The sequence below is a fragment of the Nansenia antarctica genome, assembly GCF_963989245.1.
Source record: "Nansenia antarctica genome assembly, chromosome: 8".
NCBI lineage: Eukaryota > Metazoa > Chordata > Actinopteri > Argentiniformes > Microstomatidae > Nansenia > Nansenia antarctica.
In genome coordinates, this window is record NC_137678.1 from 2414259 (window position 1) to 2433511 (window position 19253).

At 42.4% G+C, this 19253-nt stretch overlaps 1 protein-coding gene across 1 annotated transcript in view; it reads left to right on the forward strand.

Annotated features, from left to right (window-relative positions):
* sntg2 (syntrophin, gamma 2) overlaps nucleotides 1–19253 on the forward strand; it is a gene marked incomplete at both ends in the record, with an annotated part of 54473 nt that overhangs the window by 292 nt on the left and 34928 nt on the right. The window contains 7 exons of the mRNA XM_080537741.1: nucleotides 2122–2259; nucleotides 2656–2712; nucleotides 4015–4072; nucleotides 6061–6104; nucleotides 6764–6805; nucleotides 9852–9939; nucleotides 11779–11870. Of these exons, the coding sequence (XP_080393867.1) occupies nucleotides 2122–2259; nucleotides 2656–2712; nucleotides 4015–4072; nucleotides 6061–6104; nucleotides 6764–6805; nucleotides 9852–9939; nucleotides 11779–11870 (519 nt within the window). The remainder of the gene's footprint in view (nucleotides 1–2121; nucleotides 2260–2655; nucleotides 2713–4014; nucleotides 4073–6060; nucleotides 6105–6763; nucleotides 6806–9851; nucleotides 9940–11778; nucleotides 11871–19253) is intronic.

Genomic DNA, 19253 nt, shown 5'->3' on the forward strand with positions numbered 1-19253 from the left:
GTGTGGTGTTATTTAAAAAAAATTGGACATTTTTGAGTTAGTAATTCATAAAATACAAAGGTTCCATCTCACAAAACATAATGGAATGTAAAAACTTTGACGCTCAATATCTCTGAACTGCCCTAAACGGAGATAGAACCTTCTCATTCTAAACGGAGATAGAACCTTATCATTCTAAACGGAGATAGAACCTTATCATTCTAAACGGAGATAGAACCTTATCATTCTAAACGGAGATAGAACCTTCTCATTCTAAACGGAGATAGAACCTTATCATTCTAAACGGAGATAGAACCTTATCATTCTAAACGGAGATAGAACCTTCTCATTCTAAATGGAGATAGAACCGTCTCATTCTAAACGGAGATATAACCTTATCATTCTAAACGGAGATAGAACCTTATCATTCTAAACGGAGATAGAACCTTATCATTCTAAACGGAGATAGAACCTTATCATTCTAAACGGAGATAGAACCGTATCATTCTAAACGGAGATAGAACCTTATCATAAGCTCACGAAATATCTCAGGAGATCATTTCTCCATAATGTTTGTAGAATTCTGAACTACTGAAAACGTGTCTCTTTTGTGGGAAGTGGCACAGCTTACATTGACATGAGCACGTGTGTATTGGTATGTTAGAGATATATACGATTGTCAGTCAATGTTGTCTAATTTGAGGCATTTGGTTGTTTGCTTGGTAGACATGACATATTGATTAACTTTAACTCCCTACACGAAGGACTGAATAAGCCTATTTCCCAAAGTTATTAAACCCCACATAATGATCTATCTTGTTATTAAACCCCACATAATGATCTATTTTGGTGAAGGTTGGTCAGTGATTCTTAAGGTTTTGGTTTAGCCTCATGTATGACGTTATTGGTTTTGTTCAATAATCTGTCATGTTCATCATGAATATGAACATAATATAGTCTGAGTGGAGCTGGCCACAACCCATTATTGTCATATTTTAGTTGCATTAGCCTACTTAATGAAGTGAGACACTGTGGACGCATCACAGGATTGTATAAGGCTGGCGTACAGAGCCACACTAGCCATAGTGTCCATTGAACACAGTACACACCTTGACTAGAGGACCTGTAGTCAATGGAAGTGTATCATGGTGCATGTGGCTCTGCAAACCGCACACCAACGTAACAATGTGTTGTTTGAGACACAATGTTCAACTTCACGTCCAATCATCCAGAATAACAATATCACACACCCAGGTTTCCCCTCATTAATGAAAGTAAATATGTGAGATTTTAGGATTTCTTTTTAATATTCTGTTTCTCACTGTTAAAATGAACCTACCATTACAATTATACACTGTTCATTTCTTTGTAAGGGGGTAAACTCACAAAATGATGATCAGAAACTGGTAGAGGGGTAACAGTAAGAGTAGAGGTATGTAGAGGGGTAACAGTCAGAGTAGAGGTGTGTAGAGGGGTAACAGTCAGAGTAGAGGTGTGTAGAGGGGTAACAGTCAGAGTAGAGGTCTGGGTGAAGACAAGGTCTAGCTGATTGCCCACCTTATGAGTCAGAGGAGAGGGGGACAGGGTAAGGTCGAAGGAGAGGAGAAGGTGAATGACTCCAGATGAAATAAGCTTCTGACTGGATGTTGAAGTAGTAGTAGATGCACTCAGTAGTGCAAGCGAGTTCCTCGATGGACTCCCACAGATAGAGAAGAGAATTTGCCATTTAGCCCTACGCTTTTAATCCAAAGCAATTTACAATTACAAATGACGGTACAGGGACATTCCCCCTGGAGTAACTGAGGGCTAAGTGCCTTACTCAAGGGCACACTAGTAGTGGTGGTGTTTCAGGCGGGATTTGAACTCACAACCTTCCGATCAGCAGTCCAACTCATATCCACTAGACCACCACTACCCCCCTAGATAGACTCCCTTGGATTGGGTGAGTAATCCCCACTGCTCTACACTAACTAGGTAGCAGCTGGGATGACTCACCCAATCCATTGCATTGCAATATTTTGGCTTGACTAGCGAGTGTGTCATTACTTTTCAACGACGTTGAAAGTCTGAACATTTGGTCGGTTGCTGACTTGTTTCCGCTTTCACCAGCTGCTGTTACCTTTTGTTTTTCTTTCCCACTAGATCAAATCTGGAACTGCCCTGCTGTATAACGAGGAGACCAGGAACACGTTTGACATCCGTCTGAAGCTGACAAAAGAGGCGTTGACAATACAGAAGCTTGATGTGGTTTGCACAAGAGGAGGCGCCCTGCAATTAAATGTAAGTACTTTGGTTTTATCTTGCCAATATGGCAATTGTCTTTCTCCCAATACTGAATTAGTCACTGACACTTCTTTAACATGCCAGTTGGCTGGTCAAGACAAGACATGTGGTGGACAATGCCAGGGCTGGCTGGAAGGAACGCTGAAAACATAACATCCATTAAAAGAAAGGACCTGTTTATAGAGATGATTAGGCTTATCAGGGGATAATCCCTGATATATTATTATTATTATTATTATTATTATTATTATTATTATTATTATGAACACAATAAAGACATCATTATGATGTTTCACCTAAGCATGAGGGAAGGAAGTCATGTTGTTAATAAGATGGTCTTAATTGACATTGTATCAATATTATTTTACCAAGGTGAATTCCCATTTTTTAAAGCACAGAACTGTCGTCCTTCGAAGACAGGTGGCTGGCAGTCTGGGCCTGAGCATCAAAGTAAGTCAAACTTTAATCATTACAAATGGCTGAAATGTAAAGCCTACTAGACTTAAACGCAGTGGTGTGCCGTCAGGGCCAGCAAGGCCTTCTCTGCTGGCCTAAACATCATCAGAATATACATTTTATTTTAATATATTTTTTCCACAAATATGTATTAATGATTCCCCATAGTCTATTCTCTTCATTTCATAGCTTTCCTCTTGGTTGCGCTGCTTCCAGTCTCCGATTGAGATTTGGAGGGCTGGCCTTTATGTTAGAGCTTTTATCCAATCAAAATGTGTTGCTAGGGGGCTCCAAAATCTGCCCGCCTGCACGCTAAACGGTGCCGCGGATACGACCTGTAACTTAACGTTGGAACGAGAAAACCTGTGGCGTACCTAGTAAACCTACGTAGATGCGAGCAAAAGCAACAACGGCGCCTGCTGTAAGGCTCAATGATGTCAGCACCCAGCACGTCTTTTGATTGGATACGCACTATTGATACGCACTATTGATACGCACTATTGATATTCACTATTGAGATGCGTAACTATGCCGGTAGATGTGAAACTTTTGAAAGTGCGCAGGGAAACGGAGCTCAACAACGAAAGCTTTCGTTGACTGATCGATAATACTGATCGATTGTGTCCTGTTTTTGGGTAAACAATAACTTTCATTTAGGGGACACGATAAAAGCGCCGAGTCCACAAACAGAGGAAACTACGTTGAGCTTCTTTCTTTTCTGGCTGAAAACAACCCAGATTTACATTACCACCTGTCCACAAACAAAGTGTTTACTGGGACGTCAGGCAAAATACAAAACGACCTAATTTTTGCTATTGCTAAAGTGATGGGAGAAGAGATCAAAATGGAGATTAAAAAGGCACCCTTTGTCGCTATTATGGTGGACGAGACGACAGACGTGGGTAATGTAGCGATCTTAAAGATGTTAGTTTAACACTCTTCATTGTAAATGCGGATTTATTGATTAAAAATGCTTCGGAAATATTAATATAACTCTGTTGTACTTGTCTGACTATGTTAAGGTGATGCAACGCCCGGTTATACTGTGTTTCTGTCTAGTTTCTAGAGCCATGGCGTCATAACGATGGTATTAAGAGGTAGAATAATTCAGGTAGGAATGTGTCGGACATCACTGAAGGCCTAGGTGTGAAATGCACCGCCCGCCACTGCTTAAACGTTGGATTAAACGTTGATGATACGCGTGGTTGTTTGGTGCATGGAAGCACATGTCTCCAATGGATGTATACAAATGTTTAACTTGTTGATGTAATTCTACCTTTCACTTGTTTCTCCCAGGGAGGTGCCGAGCATAAAGTGCCTGTGGTCATATCAAAGGTTTTCAAAGATCAAGTAGGTAAGACAGTATTACATTTCACACTTAGCTTACATTTGTACTGATTTATTGAAGGGCATAAGTGTAAAACACATGGGGCCCTATTATGCACTTCTTAACTTGCCGTCTTAAGTCTTAATTAAGACGCAACGCCAGGTTAAGACCTACCGCCACCCTTATTATGCGCTTCATACGCGCTACTGCTATTATGCAGGTGTCGATAGGCGCCCACACATAAGACGTAAAACTCCCGTGCATATATTGCTCATTGTGGGAGTGTTCATATGTTAATGAAGTGCACTAGGCGCCCCTGCTATTATGCGATCTGACTTTGCTCCTATCGCTAAGAAGTGGTTTGAAAAGTTCTTAAGTTTAGACTTCATGCACGTTTTGAAACACGAGCGCGCCTCCGCGGTTTGCGCATGCATGTGGGCACACATGAACACGCACGTGGCTCCACGGCAAGACGTCAATTACGGTCACAGTATAAATGCTTTATTTCAGAAGGGAGAGGCAGAGAAGCGCGCTGACCTCCTTCTTATGACTTCCATAATAGCATAGCGCTAATGACTCAACGCAGCCGGTTCTTAAAAGGAATGGCACCTGGCACGCTGATTGGGTTGATTGAGAAGACGCCCAAAACACACCCATGACTAATTTCTTTGCTTAGCGCCGGGTTTTAGGCGCCCACTACCGCACGCATAATAGCAAAGTGGCCTTGACCACGCCTCCACGTCTTAAGTTTAGATCTACCGCCTCGTCTTATTGATGAAGTGCATAATAGGGCCCTTAAAGGCATAGTGTAACTGTTTTGACACTAACATTACTTTTTTGGTATACAGTAGCTGTTGTGTCAGATAGACATGGACAGTCAAGTCCTTTCCTCCTTTTGGCCCTGAAAAACTCTCTATTTGCTATGGCAACAGGTCCTGGAAATCCTTGAAAGTTTGTGAATTTGAGAAAGAAAAATCAAGGTCCTAAACGTTTTTGAAAGTGCTTGAATTCCCCCCCCCTCCCCTCTCTCTCTCTCTCTCTCTAAAAAAAAAGATATATTCACATTTTTTTTACTTAGCTCGTCAACGAGTAAATAAGTCTCTGTATTGCTTAACTTTACACATATTTAAAACATTTTTTTGCTGTGCTGTGGTAGAGAAGGCAAGAGACCATCTAGGGTTCACACATTCAAGCCTCTCTTTTTAATTGTTGTCTGTGAGCGGAGAGTTCCTATTATATAAATGCTCATCTAGATCTGTCTCAAACTATGCCGTGTTGGGTCTACCAGCCTGTTAGAGATTGCTGAGATTTACCTTGGCCTTTTTCTTTTTTTATTAAATGATGTTCCAAACGGATGATTTTGGCAAGCCTAAGGTTTTGGCTATGTTTCTGTGAGTTTTCAGCCTATTAATGCCTTCCTAGACTTTCATAGAAAGACCCCTTTGGTCCTCATGTTGACAGTCACCAATAGCAGACTCCAAAAACAAATGCAAAGACAAATGCGAAGACTTGAATCAATACTAGAGATTGACAGTTCTATTATGCCAATCGTCCCATTACTTTCTTTTCTTATTTTTTTTGTGCCCTGAAATAGGGGGCTATGTATATAAAGTGTTGTCATCAGCCCACTAGCAGATTAAAAAAGCATCTTCTCCTTTACAGATACAAATACAAACCATTTAATTAAAACATGAAAAACGACAATTGAAATGCAAACATGACCAGTAGATACCCCTAGAAGCCTGCAGTCACCATGTTAGCGTGTGAAACTGTGCCTCTAATATCCTCTGCAATGTCAACATCCCTTTTCATAGATCTATGCACATCCTTTCAATAGTTAAACAGTTGTTTCATTCAGTGGCTAAATGAGTTATTGTCCAGATTAGTTTGAAGTCGTAAGAACCCTGGGATGTTCCTGGAGTCTAGTCAGACATTTCTACATGGTAATGTGATGGAACAGCATCACTGGTCCTGTGTTCTCATTAACCCTTGACTCTCTACCTTTCCGCCTGCAGCACATCAAACAAGGAAGCTGTTTGTTGGGGACACTATGCTACAGGTCAGTGGGTTGCCCTAAGGTCATCCTAAGGTCATCCTAAGGTCATTGGCGAGAGATGGAAATGTGCTTGTTGCATTTTATTTGAACTATCCTCTTTTATTCAAGGGGGAGTTATATTAGTTATATTAGTATAGGCTAATAATATTAAGAAATCTGAAGAGCCACAATACATGCTCAATTCCATTAACCTTTTGTTGTTATCTTGATACCGTTACAAAACAGCGAGTCTTCAATGTATTCCTTGTCTGATACACTGTGGGTCCTTTATATCTCACATCCAAATTGAATGTTTGTCTTGAAAGAGCTTTTTATAATGTTGGGATACCTGCAAAGCCATTGATAAGGTTGATAAGGTTGCTACATAGTTCAAATCATTCAGTGGTGGAACCGGAAATTCTGTTGTATGATCGTGGTCTAGTCTATTGCAAACTAAAACTGTTAAGTTAAAGGTGTCACTGATGTAAACGGTTACAGCTCGAAGTGGCAGTGAGGTCTGGAAAAATATTGACAAGGTCTTTAAAAAGTCTTAGAAAGGTATTGAAATGAACCTCAAGATTCCTGTATATACCCTGCTAAAGAAGTTGCCATAGTGTTCACTATCAACATGGTGTGTTGAGTTGGCCTCATACCTTCTTCTTCTTCTTCTTTCGTCTCTTTAGGTCAACGGCATTAATGTGGAACATTGTACCCATGAAGAAGTTGTGAGTATATTTTTAGGAGCTTGCCACGTATAATCTACGGAGCCCCCCTGGGGTCACATGGTAGATTTTTTTTATTTTGATGTGTGAATCCGTTCCCTTGGTTTAGTATTTCGTTCCCTCGGTTTAGTAATTCTTTAGGGCTAGGGTTAGGGTTAGGGTTAGGCCCTACGAGCAAGAACGATCGCAAGGATTAGGGTTAGGGTTAGGGTGAGAATCCTTGCGATTGTTCTGGCTCGTAGGGCCTAACCCTAACCCTAACCCTAACCCTAATGAATTACTAAACCAAGGGAACGGATTACTTAACCGAGGGAACAGATTTACTAAATAGAGGGAACGGATTCACACATCAAATATTTTTTTCTACCATGTGACCCCAAGGGGGCTCCGTAATAATATTTTCCCAGGGTGAAAAACAAAAACAAAACATGTCCCAGTGATGCTGGGCCCAAAGCTGCTGTCATGTCTCACAGGAGACTCATTTTGTTTGTGTTTTCTTCTTGGCTATGACACATCGATAAGGAGTAGATTAATCATACAAAGGCTGCACAAAAACCTAGCTCAGAATGTCTGAGAGGTGTGACTCATCAGGTTCTCTCTCTGCTGGCGTCACCCTAAGTAGCTGTTCTTCGTATACCATATACACCCCAAGGACATCAAAACACATCACCGGGGGCGGCTGTGTCTCAGGAGGTAAAGCTGCCGTCTAATGATCGCAAGGTTGGCAGATCGGTGGTTCGAGCCCCGGCGGGCCACATGTCAAAGTATCCTTGGGCAAGACACTGAACCCCACATTGACGCCTTGCATGGTAGCTTGCCGCCATTGGTGTGTGAATGTGTGTGTGAATGTGTGTGTGAATGGGTGAATGAGAGGATGCTGTAAAGCGCTCTGGATAAAGGCGCTATATAAGTGCAGTCCATTTACCATTTACATCATGAGCTATTTAACGTGGTGTAAAAAGCCAGGTTATAGCAACAAGGGTAACTACATTAAGTTAGAGCAGACGACACAGAGCTAAAGGTGTAACCCCGCCACTGGACGCATTTATTTAGAAAAAAAGAAGAGTTCTGAAGAAAGCAAAAAGGTCCAACTAAAACTCGCCTCCTGGCATCTAACGGTGAAACTTAGGGTGCCTCTAGGGGAGGGCCAAAGGGTGGACTTAATATTCCTTCGGGGCGACACTCCGGTGTCCCGTCTCCGAACTCTGGGGGGTATTTGGGCAGAGGGGCTGGTCGCTCCGCTATCGGCGGGCGGGCTCGCGCTGTCCTTCCTCCCGGCTCTCTCCTCACTGCCGGGAACAAGACAGAAGTTAACACCGAACAAGACAGAAGTTAACACCGAACAAGACAGAAGTTAACACCGAACAAGACAGAAGTTAACACCACCAGGCACGGATATTCTCTGCCGTACCGACGCCTCCGCCTCTCCTTTCCTCTCCTCCCCCTGATCGCGTCACAGGTGTGCCTTGTTGACGAAACGAGCCCTCACTTCGTTTCCCGCGGCCCTCCCCCTGATGCAGTGATGCGGTCAGATGTAGACCCCCGTGTCCGTCACTCTGCCCCTCTGTTTGTGCGGCCGCTGTCCAGGGTGCTGAAGGCCAGGTTTACCTGAGCCTGCGTGCGGGTCACCACACAGTGTACACACCTACACAGACAACAAATAGACAGTGGATTTGGTGTAAGACTCATAGGGCCCTATTATGCACTTCATAAGTCTTCAGCAATAAGACGAGGCGGTAGATCTAAACTTAAGACGTGGAGGCGTGGTCAAGGCCACTTTGCTATTATGCGTGCGGTAGTGGGCGCCTAAAACCCGGCGCTAAGCAAAGAAATTAGTCATGGGTGTGTTTTGGGCGTCTTCTCAATCAACCCAATCAGCGTGCCAGGTGCCATTCCCTTTAAGAACCGGATGCTTTGAGTCATTAGCGCTATGCTATTATGGAAGTCCTAAGAAGGAGGTCAGCGCGCTTCTCTGCCTCTCCCTTCTGAAATAAAGCATTTATACTGTGACCGTAATTGACGTCTTGCCGTGGAGCCACGTGCGTGTTCATGTGTGCCCACATGCATGCGCAAACCGCGGAGGCGCGCTCGTGTTTCAAAACGTGCATGAAGTCTAAACTTAAGAACTTTTCAAACCACTTCTTAGCGATAGGAGCAAAGTCAGATCGCATAATAGCAGGGGCGCCTAGTGCACTTCATTAACATATGAACACTCCCACAATGAGCAATATATGCACGGGAGTTTTACGTCTTATGTGTGGGCGCCTATCGACACCTGCATAATAGCAGTAGGTCTTAACCTGGCGGTGCGTCTTAATTAACACTTAAGACGGCAAGTTAAGAAGTGCATAATAGGGCCCCTAGGGTTCTCCCCAAAGAATGTAGGAAAATTAAACTATATTTAGTAATGATAGAGTAACTATCTTTGATCACCAAAACCACTCTTCCACATGTTCTTGAACATTAAGAACATTTTGGACACCACTGGTTTGATTTCTTTGACAAGATGTGCAGTCGCCATGTTGTTAGCGTTGAAAGGTGAAGTAGACTTCAGAGGAAATTGTCTTGACAAATACTAAATACTGTACAGAGGCTTGTCCCGCAAATGTCTTTGTTTAAAGGTCTCAGAAGTTGAACATTTGCAGTATTTATTGCATAGCTCTCCTTTCTTGCAACTCATCCTGCATCCCTAGACCTTAATCAGGCTGCCCCAGTTTACCTTCAAGAGATATGTGATCTCAGACATTAAGAGGGTAGTACCTTCCATCGGTAGCCTTTCACCGGCAGTTTTCAAGCCTCTCACCGGCAAATGTTTGAAGTCATAGTTCTGTGTGTAATAATTGAAGAGAAATCTAACTTCAGACAGGGTTTAACTCCTGATCTTTATTTAGCTCAAGTGTTTTCTTGTCTGCTTAAATCCTGTGCCGTTAGATGTGCTTGTGGCTTGTCATCTTGTTAATCGCTGAGATGCTCAGCCCTCTCTCTCTCTCTCTTTCTCTTTCTCTATCTCTCTCTCTATCTCTTTCACTCTCCCTCCTGGTTCTGGCAGGTTCATCTATTGCGTACGGCCGGGGAGGAAGTCACCATCACTGTACGCTACTACAGGGAGGCCCCGTCTTTTCTAAAGCTGCCTTTAGGTAAGAGTCTGAGGGGAAGTGCCATATCACATTAGCCGTGTCATATCCTGTACTGTAAATAACTAGAGCTTTGGAGTTTTATAGTAATAAAAACATGTAGTACAAAGCTCAGGTGTGGCTGTGCGGTATAAGGCTGTCATGCTGTCATCTTTTTTTTTAATGACATTTTTATGACATAATAGCATGAAATGTGCGCATTGGCCATGCGTCTTCTAAGGCGTGTACAGGGATATCGAATGTTTTTTCCATTTTTTGTGATTGGCATTGGCATCCAAAGCTTTTGACAAGAACGCTTGTGAGAGATGTGCATGGCAATTGTGTGTTGCAAATATGATGTTTCTAGCCAATATTGTTATTGCACACCACGAGGAATAATTCATATTTTCACTTAGAAACAACAACAACAACAACAACAACAACAACGGCCTCTCATTCACACACCAATGGCGGCAAGCTGCCATGCAAGGCGCTGGCCCGCTCACTGGGAGCAATTTTGGGGTTCAGTGTCTTGCCCAGCTCGAACCGCTGATCTGCCAACCTTGTGATCATTAGACGCCGACTCTACCTCTACCTCCTGCGCCACAGCCGCCCCATCAAAATGTTTAGCAAGTGTTGTGAAGGCCCACAGTTTAGAGCCAGTTTAGTTTCCCCAAACCAGCCCTATTTTGCCCCAGTTATTTCCTTTGTTATTTTCTATACTATTCATATACGTTTCGTGAAGTGTATGTATTGTTATTGTAATGTTTATGTATATGTTTGATGACGTAGTATATCCGGGGTGTGTCCGTGACCCGGATGCTAGGTTCGGTGGTGTATATATAAGAGACGGAAGTGGTCAGTGTGTCAGTGTGTGATGAGAACCAAACGAGAGAGAGTAACGAGAAGTCAATCTAAGATGGCGGATTCAGCAACACGCACACCGTGCAGAAGCTGAAGACGCCAGGAAAGCGATTATCGAGTTCAGAGCTGTATAGCCCGTTTAGTTGTGTCCCCGTTAGACAGCCTTGCCAGCAGCCGGCTGTTAAACGTTGGACCAAGCGAGACGCCAAACTGGCCAGAATCGTCGCCTCCACGAGCGGACTGCGACCGAACGCTGACTCCATCGGAGCTTCGACGTGGACCACCCGGACCTGAGCCCTTCACCCCTCGGCGCGGACTACGAAGAAGGCCCTTTCCCTCCGCGTTGCTACGTCACCCCCCCCCTTTTGTCTGCTACCTTCCTCGACGCACATGCCATCCGACCAGGCCTCAACGCGCACCACAGCCCGGGACTATAAGCCTGTTCAGGCCAGAGACTATGAGTGAGTGATTGAGTGTGTGTGTGGCCGGCGGGGAGGGAATGTATATATCTGGGGATGTATACATCAGTCATGTAAATAAATGTGTTGTTCATATGTGATACCGTTACCGTGTGTTAGTTGTTTGTATGCTAAGGCTAATTCCAAGGCTAATGCTAATGCTAATTCCATGCTAATGCTAATGCTAATTCCATGCTAATGCTAACGATAGTAACTGCTAGTCTAACGGTTTGCTGGCGCCCCCTGCCTGTATCCTCCTACACTGCCTATTTAGCTTAGAGTTAGTTAGATAACCAGCCCCTTCCTAAATTATACAGTCCTTTTCAGCTACTCCCTGGTTACAGCAAGGTTTATCAATATTTTCAGTTCACATTACCCAAATCTCACAGTTTAATATCCCCCTCTTTTGAAAAGGTTTTTGATCAACAGTTTTGGTACTACCCATCCCATACCTTGAATGCCAAGTTATGTGATACATCCATACGTCGAGTTTTCAGGTGTGAATTATATAATGAAATGTTTCCTTTGCTGTTCCTCTCAGGTTCTCCTGGACCGCCCAGTGATCAGAGTAGAAGAGTACCCTCTCCGTTATTTGACAGTGGTTTACATTTAAATGGCAATTCCAGCAACACAGTAAGTAATAACTGCACTGAACAAACATATAAATGCAACACTTTTGTTTTTGTTCCAATTTTGTTGAAATCAAAGACCTAAGACTTTTTTTATGTGCACAAAATGCCTATTTCTCTCAAATTGTGTTCACAAATGTGTTTAAATCTGTGTTAGTGAGCACTTCTCCTTTGCTGAGATAATCCATCCACCTGACAGGTGTGGCGTATCCAGATGCTGATTAGACAGCATGATTATTGCGCAGACGTGCCTTACGCTGGTCACAACAAAAGGCCACTCTAGAAAGTGCAGTTTTATCACACAGCACAATGCCACAGATGTTGCAGGTTTTGAGGGAGCGTGGGATTGGCAGGAATGTCCACCGGAGCTGTTGTGAATTGAATGCTCATTTCTCTACCATAAGCCGTCTATAAAGGCGTTTCTGAGAGTTGGAATTGGATTTGGAAACGACTTTGCAGAATGGCCAAAAGTCAAAGCCTGGATCTTAATCCTATTGAGATACTGTGTGGTGATTTGAAATGGGCTGTGCTGCAACACACCCCTCAAACACAGCTGAAACAATTCTGCATGGAGGAGTGGGGAAAAACGTTCTCCCAGTCAATGTCAGAGACTGGTAGACAGTTATAGGAAACGTCTAATTTATGTTATTTCCTAACTGTTTCCTTAGTAGTTATTGGCTGATATGATGCGTTTTGTGTGACTATATGCCAATTGTGTGTGCCTATCGAATATTGCAATACTCATTGTTTAACCTTAAACATACTTTAAGTGTGGCCACTCTCAGGACATGAACTGACCACTTTTTGTCAACATGCTTTTCTCTGTAACTGGACCTGAGCCAGATTTAGACCACGGCTAGTGGGGACCAGTATAGGTTACCAGTGGTCAGCAGGGTGGTACAGCATGGACACAGGATGGAGCCATGTATGGGAACTAGTGTCAGTATTGGAAGTTATGAGGTAAAGCTATTTCCTCTCTGAGCGGTGCTTGATCATCAACTATTGCCTATAAGGAGGCACTGTGAATATCATTCTGGTGTGTGTTCTGTGCCTGCGACTGAACACCCCCAGCGCTGTGAATAAACTTGTATCTTAATTGTCTACCTTGAGCAATCATTAAATAATTACTTGAGGGATCAACGAATCTCGGCCTCCGCCCATCATCAGGGAAACATCTAATAACATTGGCTAATTTCTTCTTAAATAAATGATAACAAAATGGACTGCACTTATATTATATAGCGCCTTTATCCAAAGCGCTTTACAACGGCCTCTCATTCACCCATTCACACTCCAATGGAGTCAAGCTACCATGCAAGGCGCCGGCCCGCTCACTGGGAGCAATTTGGGGTTCAGTGTCTTGCCCAAGGACACTTCGACACGTGGCCAGCCAGGGCTCCAACCGCCGATCTGCTAACCTTGCGATCATTAGACGGCGGCTCTACCTCCTGCGCCACAGCCGTTTTGGTTAAATGACATCACCTTTATCTATAGACATTGTTTGAAACAAGACTACAGGACCCAGGAACTAGGAACGAGTCCTTCTGCCTTTTCTCTCATCCTAACAACCACAGTATTTCATTAGCAGCTGTTCATAAGGAGACCATCATTCATCTTATTGAAACTGGACTGATGACATCAGTTTTGACACCTCAAGACATTCCACAGAACCCACAGCCTTTTCCCTACTGGGGGATGGAAAACTTAAGCCAATGGAAAGTTCCCTCTTCACACCCTGCATCATTTGTCTTTTTAAAATGTGTTTCTCTGATAGTTGCATACTCAAATCAAGAGACCAATACGAGGCTTTGATACTGCAACCTATGGATTACAGAATAAAGATGATTAACTAAGGAGACAAACCCCGAATTATTACATTTTGGGATTTTATTACATAATGTGCAGTTATTACATAATGAGGCTTAACAAGGTTCTATCTCCATTTTTGTCAAAATTGAGTTTTTTACATAATCTGATCCATTAGGTGTTTATTAATGCCTGTCTGGTGTTATTTTTAAAATGTTGACATTTTTGAGTTAGTAATTCATAAAATACAACGGTTCCATCTCACAAAATATAATGGAATGTAAAAACTTTGACGCTCAATATCTCTGAACTGCCCTAAACGGAGATAGAACCTTATCATTCTAAACTCACGATTGGCTGAATAAGCTCCTGGTGTTGCCACTGACAACAACAGTTTGACATATTCTTATATAGAAGTCACTACAGGGACTTGCAGGATACCATTTGTATTATTGTTTTAAATTCTTGAGCATCAATGTCACTGTCCATGATACACTATGGTACTAGCCATAATATACAAATACCAGTCTGTTGACTGATCTTACCAATGGACCTTAAGATGCATTCCATCTGACTATCTTCTGTAGAAGTGTGAGGCTGGCTCAGTTCACATGGACGTCCTTGCTTCATACTCTTTAAACATGAAATATTTAGTATGAGCAACGCAGGACTGCAGCTGGGCCACTTGAGCATTTCATTGGAGATGTAGCCCTGAGTGTGTTGATTCTCTTTCTGTCTGAAACAGAAGCTGGAGAAGCTAGATATGCTCCTGGAGGACATGCTGTTTTGTGGTTCTGCATTTTCCGTAACTCCAATTTGTACATGTGCTCATTTAATCTCTGAAGAAATAAGTCCTGACACATGCCTAAGGTCATGTTCTCACATGAAAGTCTGAATTAGGACCAGGAGCAAGTGGATGAGATTGCAACATTGTTGCATAAATTATTTCTCTGATTTGCGTTCTCACAGCCCTTTATGTAAACGAAGTAACCTACGCAATCGAAGTATCAGACGTGGTAGTTGATTGGTCAGAAAAATGAAAAATTGCCCGTTCGTCCCGCTCTTATCCAGATCAACACGCATGCGCTGTTGTTTTCCTATGGACAGCCTCGATGCGTCGTTTCTAACCGGAGCGAAACCACCCTTTTCAAGCGGAGCATCCGTCGTTTTTTTGCTCCGGGAGCGACTTCGAATGCGTGTTCTCACAGCTCCAAACGACGCAGAGCAAAGTGAATTTTATCCTAAACTCCGATTCCAAGTGAAGCAAATGTTCTAGTGAGAACATACCCTAACTCTGCATAAACAAGTCTGGTTCGACTTCATGTGACAGAAGGTCAGGTTGCATGATACTCTACACAGGGTTCCCGCGCTGGTCTTAAAAAGCCGTAAAGTCTAAAATCCAGCAATCCTATTTACAAGGCCTAAAATGGTCTCCAACTTCAGTTATTCGGTCTAAAAATGAGATGCTAGGTCTTAAAAATGTGATTCTACAAGGAAATCAGTCCGACCACATCTATTTACGTGGAAATGAATCAAGCTGGAACCAAATGCCAAATGCCAATTCGCTTCCTTTTTTGTCTGTATGGCAGTGAAATCCCTAATTTCATCACCTCAAGGATGACAAAAAGCTATCAGTGCCGCAGATAGGTCTAAAATGATATCCAAAGAGTTCTTAAAAAGGTGCAAAAAGGTCTTAAATTGGACTTGTTGAAACTTGTAGGAACCCTGTCTACAGCAAACCTCCAGGCTGAGCGGGCGGGTGGCTGACAGAAGCCATTAGTCGACCAGTTTACTCACCCCAAAAAACCCTCATGGGATCAAAAACAACAGCAGTAACTGCACTGGAGCTACAACAACATGGCCGTCCTCAGAGCTGGGCTAACATGAGGGATTATGTTTATCCATGGTATTTTTCACTGCAGAATTAATCTGGTCTTAAAGTGATCATTGCCTTCGCAGTCTTTCTCAGTGCAGAATTCATTATGAATATGTTATTGTTTTCTGGAAACGTGAGTTGTTGTTGACATGAGGTCCCTGGATATCCGTTTGTAACAAGGTGTCGGGTGTGAAGTGTTTCTTTGTTTGCTTTGTTACTTCACATGATGTTAGCATTAGTCAGATATGCAGCATAGTGAGTTCAGTTTGTCAGTTTGAACTAAAAAAGGGTAAACTAATCAGGTTCAGAGGCTCAGGGACTGCCCTCTCCCTGCTTCTGAAGTATAGGTGGAGTTAATGTTGTTTCTTGTCTTAAATAACTTGTATGGAATAGATCATGAGTAAAACTTCTGAAGACTATTCTAAGACTATTTATTAAACAGAATTACAGTTTACAGAGACACAGAGAAAAGTTGGGATGAGCTGAGAGGCTGTGAGAGGACAAGAGGGCGAGGCTGGGGGATGTCCACACCCTTCTACCTTCTGGTCTGCAAATACAGCTTCCTTGTAGGAGCCATGAATATGAATTATTGGGTATTTAGTACAAAAAGCTAATGGGTTTATTATGAGCTTATTTGATTTGTTTGTTTATTGTTTTGATCTTCCTTCCGGAAATGACATGATTATGGGCGGGCTTGCCTGATGTTAGTTTAAGCACCTGTTCACCTGTATGGCGGGAGTGGAGAGGGAGGGAAGACAGGGTCGCTGTATTTTTGTTGACCGCATATTATTTACGATTTGTTTGATATTCTTTGTTTTGGTCGCTTATAGATTTATGTACGTCACCAAGTTTGATTGTTTTATATTCAATACATTCTTTAAACGTACCTTTTATCTCAAGCGAATTGTTTTTAGCGCGTCATACAACTTCAGCCCAAACCCTGCTCGCGTCTCTCAGCGACTTTGGATTTTTGGCTCGATCTAGTCGCCACATGGTCTTTTAAGAACAAAGGTTCATAACCCCTAACCCTAACCCCCACAGCCAGGAGAATCTTTACAGAACTTATGCAAGTCAAAAGGCAAATAATACAAGCCCATACTATACAATTCATGCATGTGTGTGTGTCAAAATATACCACACTAACAATAAAAAAAAACGCTTGTTCAAGAAGAATAGTTTATCCCTGCCTGCAGGTGATTAGTATTGGCTAAGCTTGTCGCCCCCTGTAGATTCTGTCAACTTTGAAATTATTGACAGAGCTTTCATTCCATTGCACCCTGAGGTTTTTCCTTATTGATTCATGTACATGGCTCAAAATAATTAGGTTGGGTCTAATTATTCTCGGTCTTGTCGCCTCAGAATTATCGAGAGGCAGGGAAGGGTGGCAGACATGAAAGGCGTGTCAGCCGAGCTCTCGTCTCTCCTTCTCCAAGTCCTCTGTGGGAACGGAGGCGTCCTCGCTCTAACCTGTGATGACGGTCTGTGTTAAACACGCTGTCGTCTCATCCTCTCCCTTTGTGCAGAACTTGAAAGTCAAGGCAAGTGTAATTAGAATGTGTTCTCATTGTGTTGCTATAGATACTGGCGTTGAAATACTACAAGCCCCACTAGTTAACTCAACATCAAAGGTCGCAGAGCCACCGGGCTCACTGCAGAGGCCGGAGACGCAAGAAGAAAGACGGTTGTGTCTTATAATTCAGAATTACTCTTTATATGGAAAGATTCGGAAAACAGAAAAAAGGCATTTTACATTCTGAAGCTGCTTTTTGAGGGTTCAGTTCCATGCATTATTCATATACGTAATTTATGGCAATGCAGCCACTAACGTTTAAGAATAGCATGAGTTAACGTTAGATAACAATGTGAATGAATGAATGAATGAATGAATGAATGGACTTTATTGTCATTGCTACAGTACAGGTACCAAACAACGAAATTTAGGAGGGGTGGCTCCCCTGGTGTTAGGAAAGGGAAAAAAAAAACACTTTTAGAAAAAGAATAAAATCACAAGAAGGTAAGGAGCTGGTTTACATAAATAAAGGCTATGTACACAATCCACTGTACTATACTGCACAGATAGTCAACTAGGGTTGTCATATTGCACAAAGTATTTTTTCACGTTATTTAAAGTGTCACAGTTTGCAGGCTTGAAATGTACATGTTTGTGCCTCAGCACTAGCTGCCATACAATCCGTCCAGACTGTCCTGGGCCCAGAACTTAGGCCTTTTCTGTGTTCAGGGCCTTGACGGCCCTGTGGTAGAAGCAGTTCTTCAGTCTGTTTGTCTTAGCGGCCGGGGTCCTGTACCTCCTTTTCGAGGGCAGCCTGATAAAGTGTACGTGCCCAGGGTGGGTCGGGTCCCTGGAGATCTTGGAGGCCTTCCTGAGATAGCGTGTGTTGTACAGCTCTTCCAGAGAGGGGAGGGGGGCGCCGGTGATCTTCTGTGCTGTTCTCACGACTCTCTGTAGCGCGTTTCTCTCCGCTGTTGTGCAGCTGTGGAACCAGTTGCAGATGCCGTAGGTATGTACGTGTATATTCATACACATCTGTCCTTGAAGTTGCTTGTTCCCTGGAGACACTTGAACTTCTGTTACACTTTTGGGTATAGTTATGTTATTATAGTTATGGGTACTTTTATTGTTAAAGAATGCCCCATTTTATCTATGGATATGTTATATTTGAATAAATATATTTGAAAAAAGAGTGATATGTCTCTCTAGATCATTTTGGATAATGTGCAACTGTATTCATAATGTGCAGTGTTATTCTCAAGGTCTCATGAATTCTCTATTAAATATGCTATATTAAATACATATTTTAAAATATGCTATATTAAATATATATTATTAAATATGCTATATTAAATATATTATTAAATACTGTATATATTATTCAATATACTATATTACTAAATATATATGATTAAATATGCTATATTAAATATATATTATTAAATATGCTATATTAAATATATTATTAAATATGCTATATTAAATATACATGATTAAATATGCTATATGTGACAGCAGCTGTGGTGCAGGAGGTAGAGCCGCCGTCTAATGATCGCAAGGTTGGCAGATCGGCGGTTCGAGCCCCGGCTGGCCACGTGTATAAGTGTCCTTGGACAAGACACTGAACCCCAAATTGCTCCCAGTGAGTGGGCTGGCCGGCGCCTTGCAGGTCAGCTTGCCACCATTGGTGTGTGAATGTGTGTGTGAATGGGTGAATGATAGGCCGTTGTAAAGCGCTTTGGATAAAGGCGCTATAAGTCAGTCCATTTACAGCAGCTGGTGAATGCGGGAACAAGTCGGCAACCAATCAGAACGTTCAGACTATTATTCTGAAATATGTAAATAAATATCAACGTTGTTGAAAATTAATGACACACTCGCTAGTCAAGCCAAAACATTGCAATGCAATGGATTGGGTGAGTAACTCCCACTACTCTACACTAACTAGGTAGTAGTGGGGATTACTCACCAAATAGACGGCATTGCAATGTTTTGGCTCGACTAGAGAGTGTGTCATTGATTTTCAACAACGTTGACATTTATTTGTATTTTTTCAGAATAAAAGTCTGAACAATTGTTCGCTTCCCGCTATCACCAGCTGCTGTCACGTATCAAATTGTCATACATGCACTATATGCTTAATATGACTACAGTTATGAAGCATTAATGATGCTCTCGACATTGAGTTGAAGCAC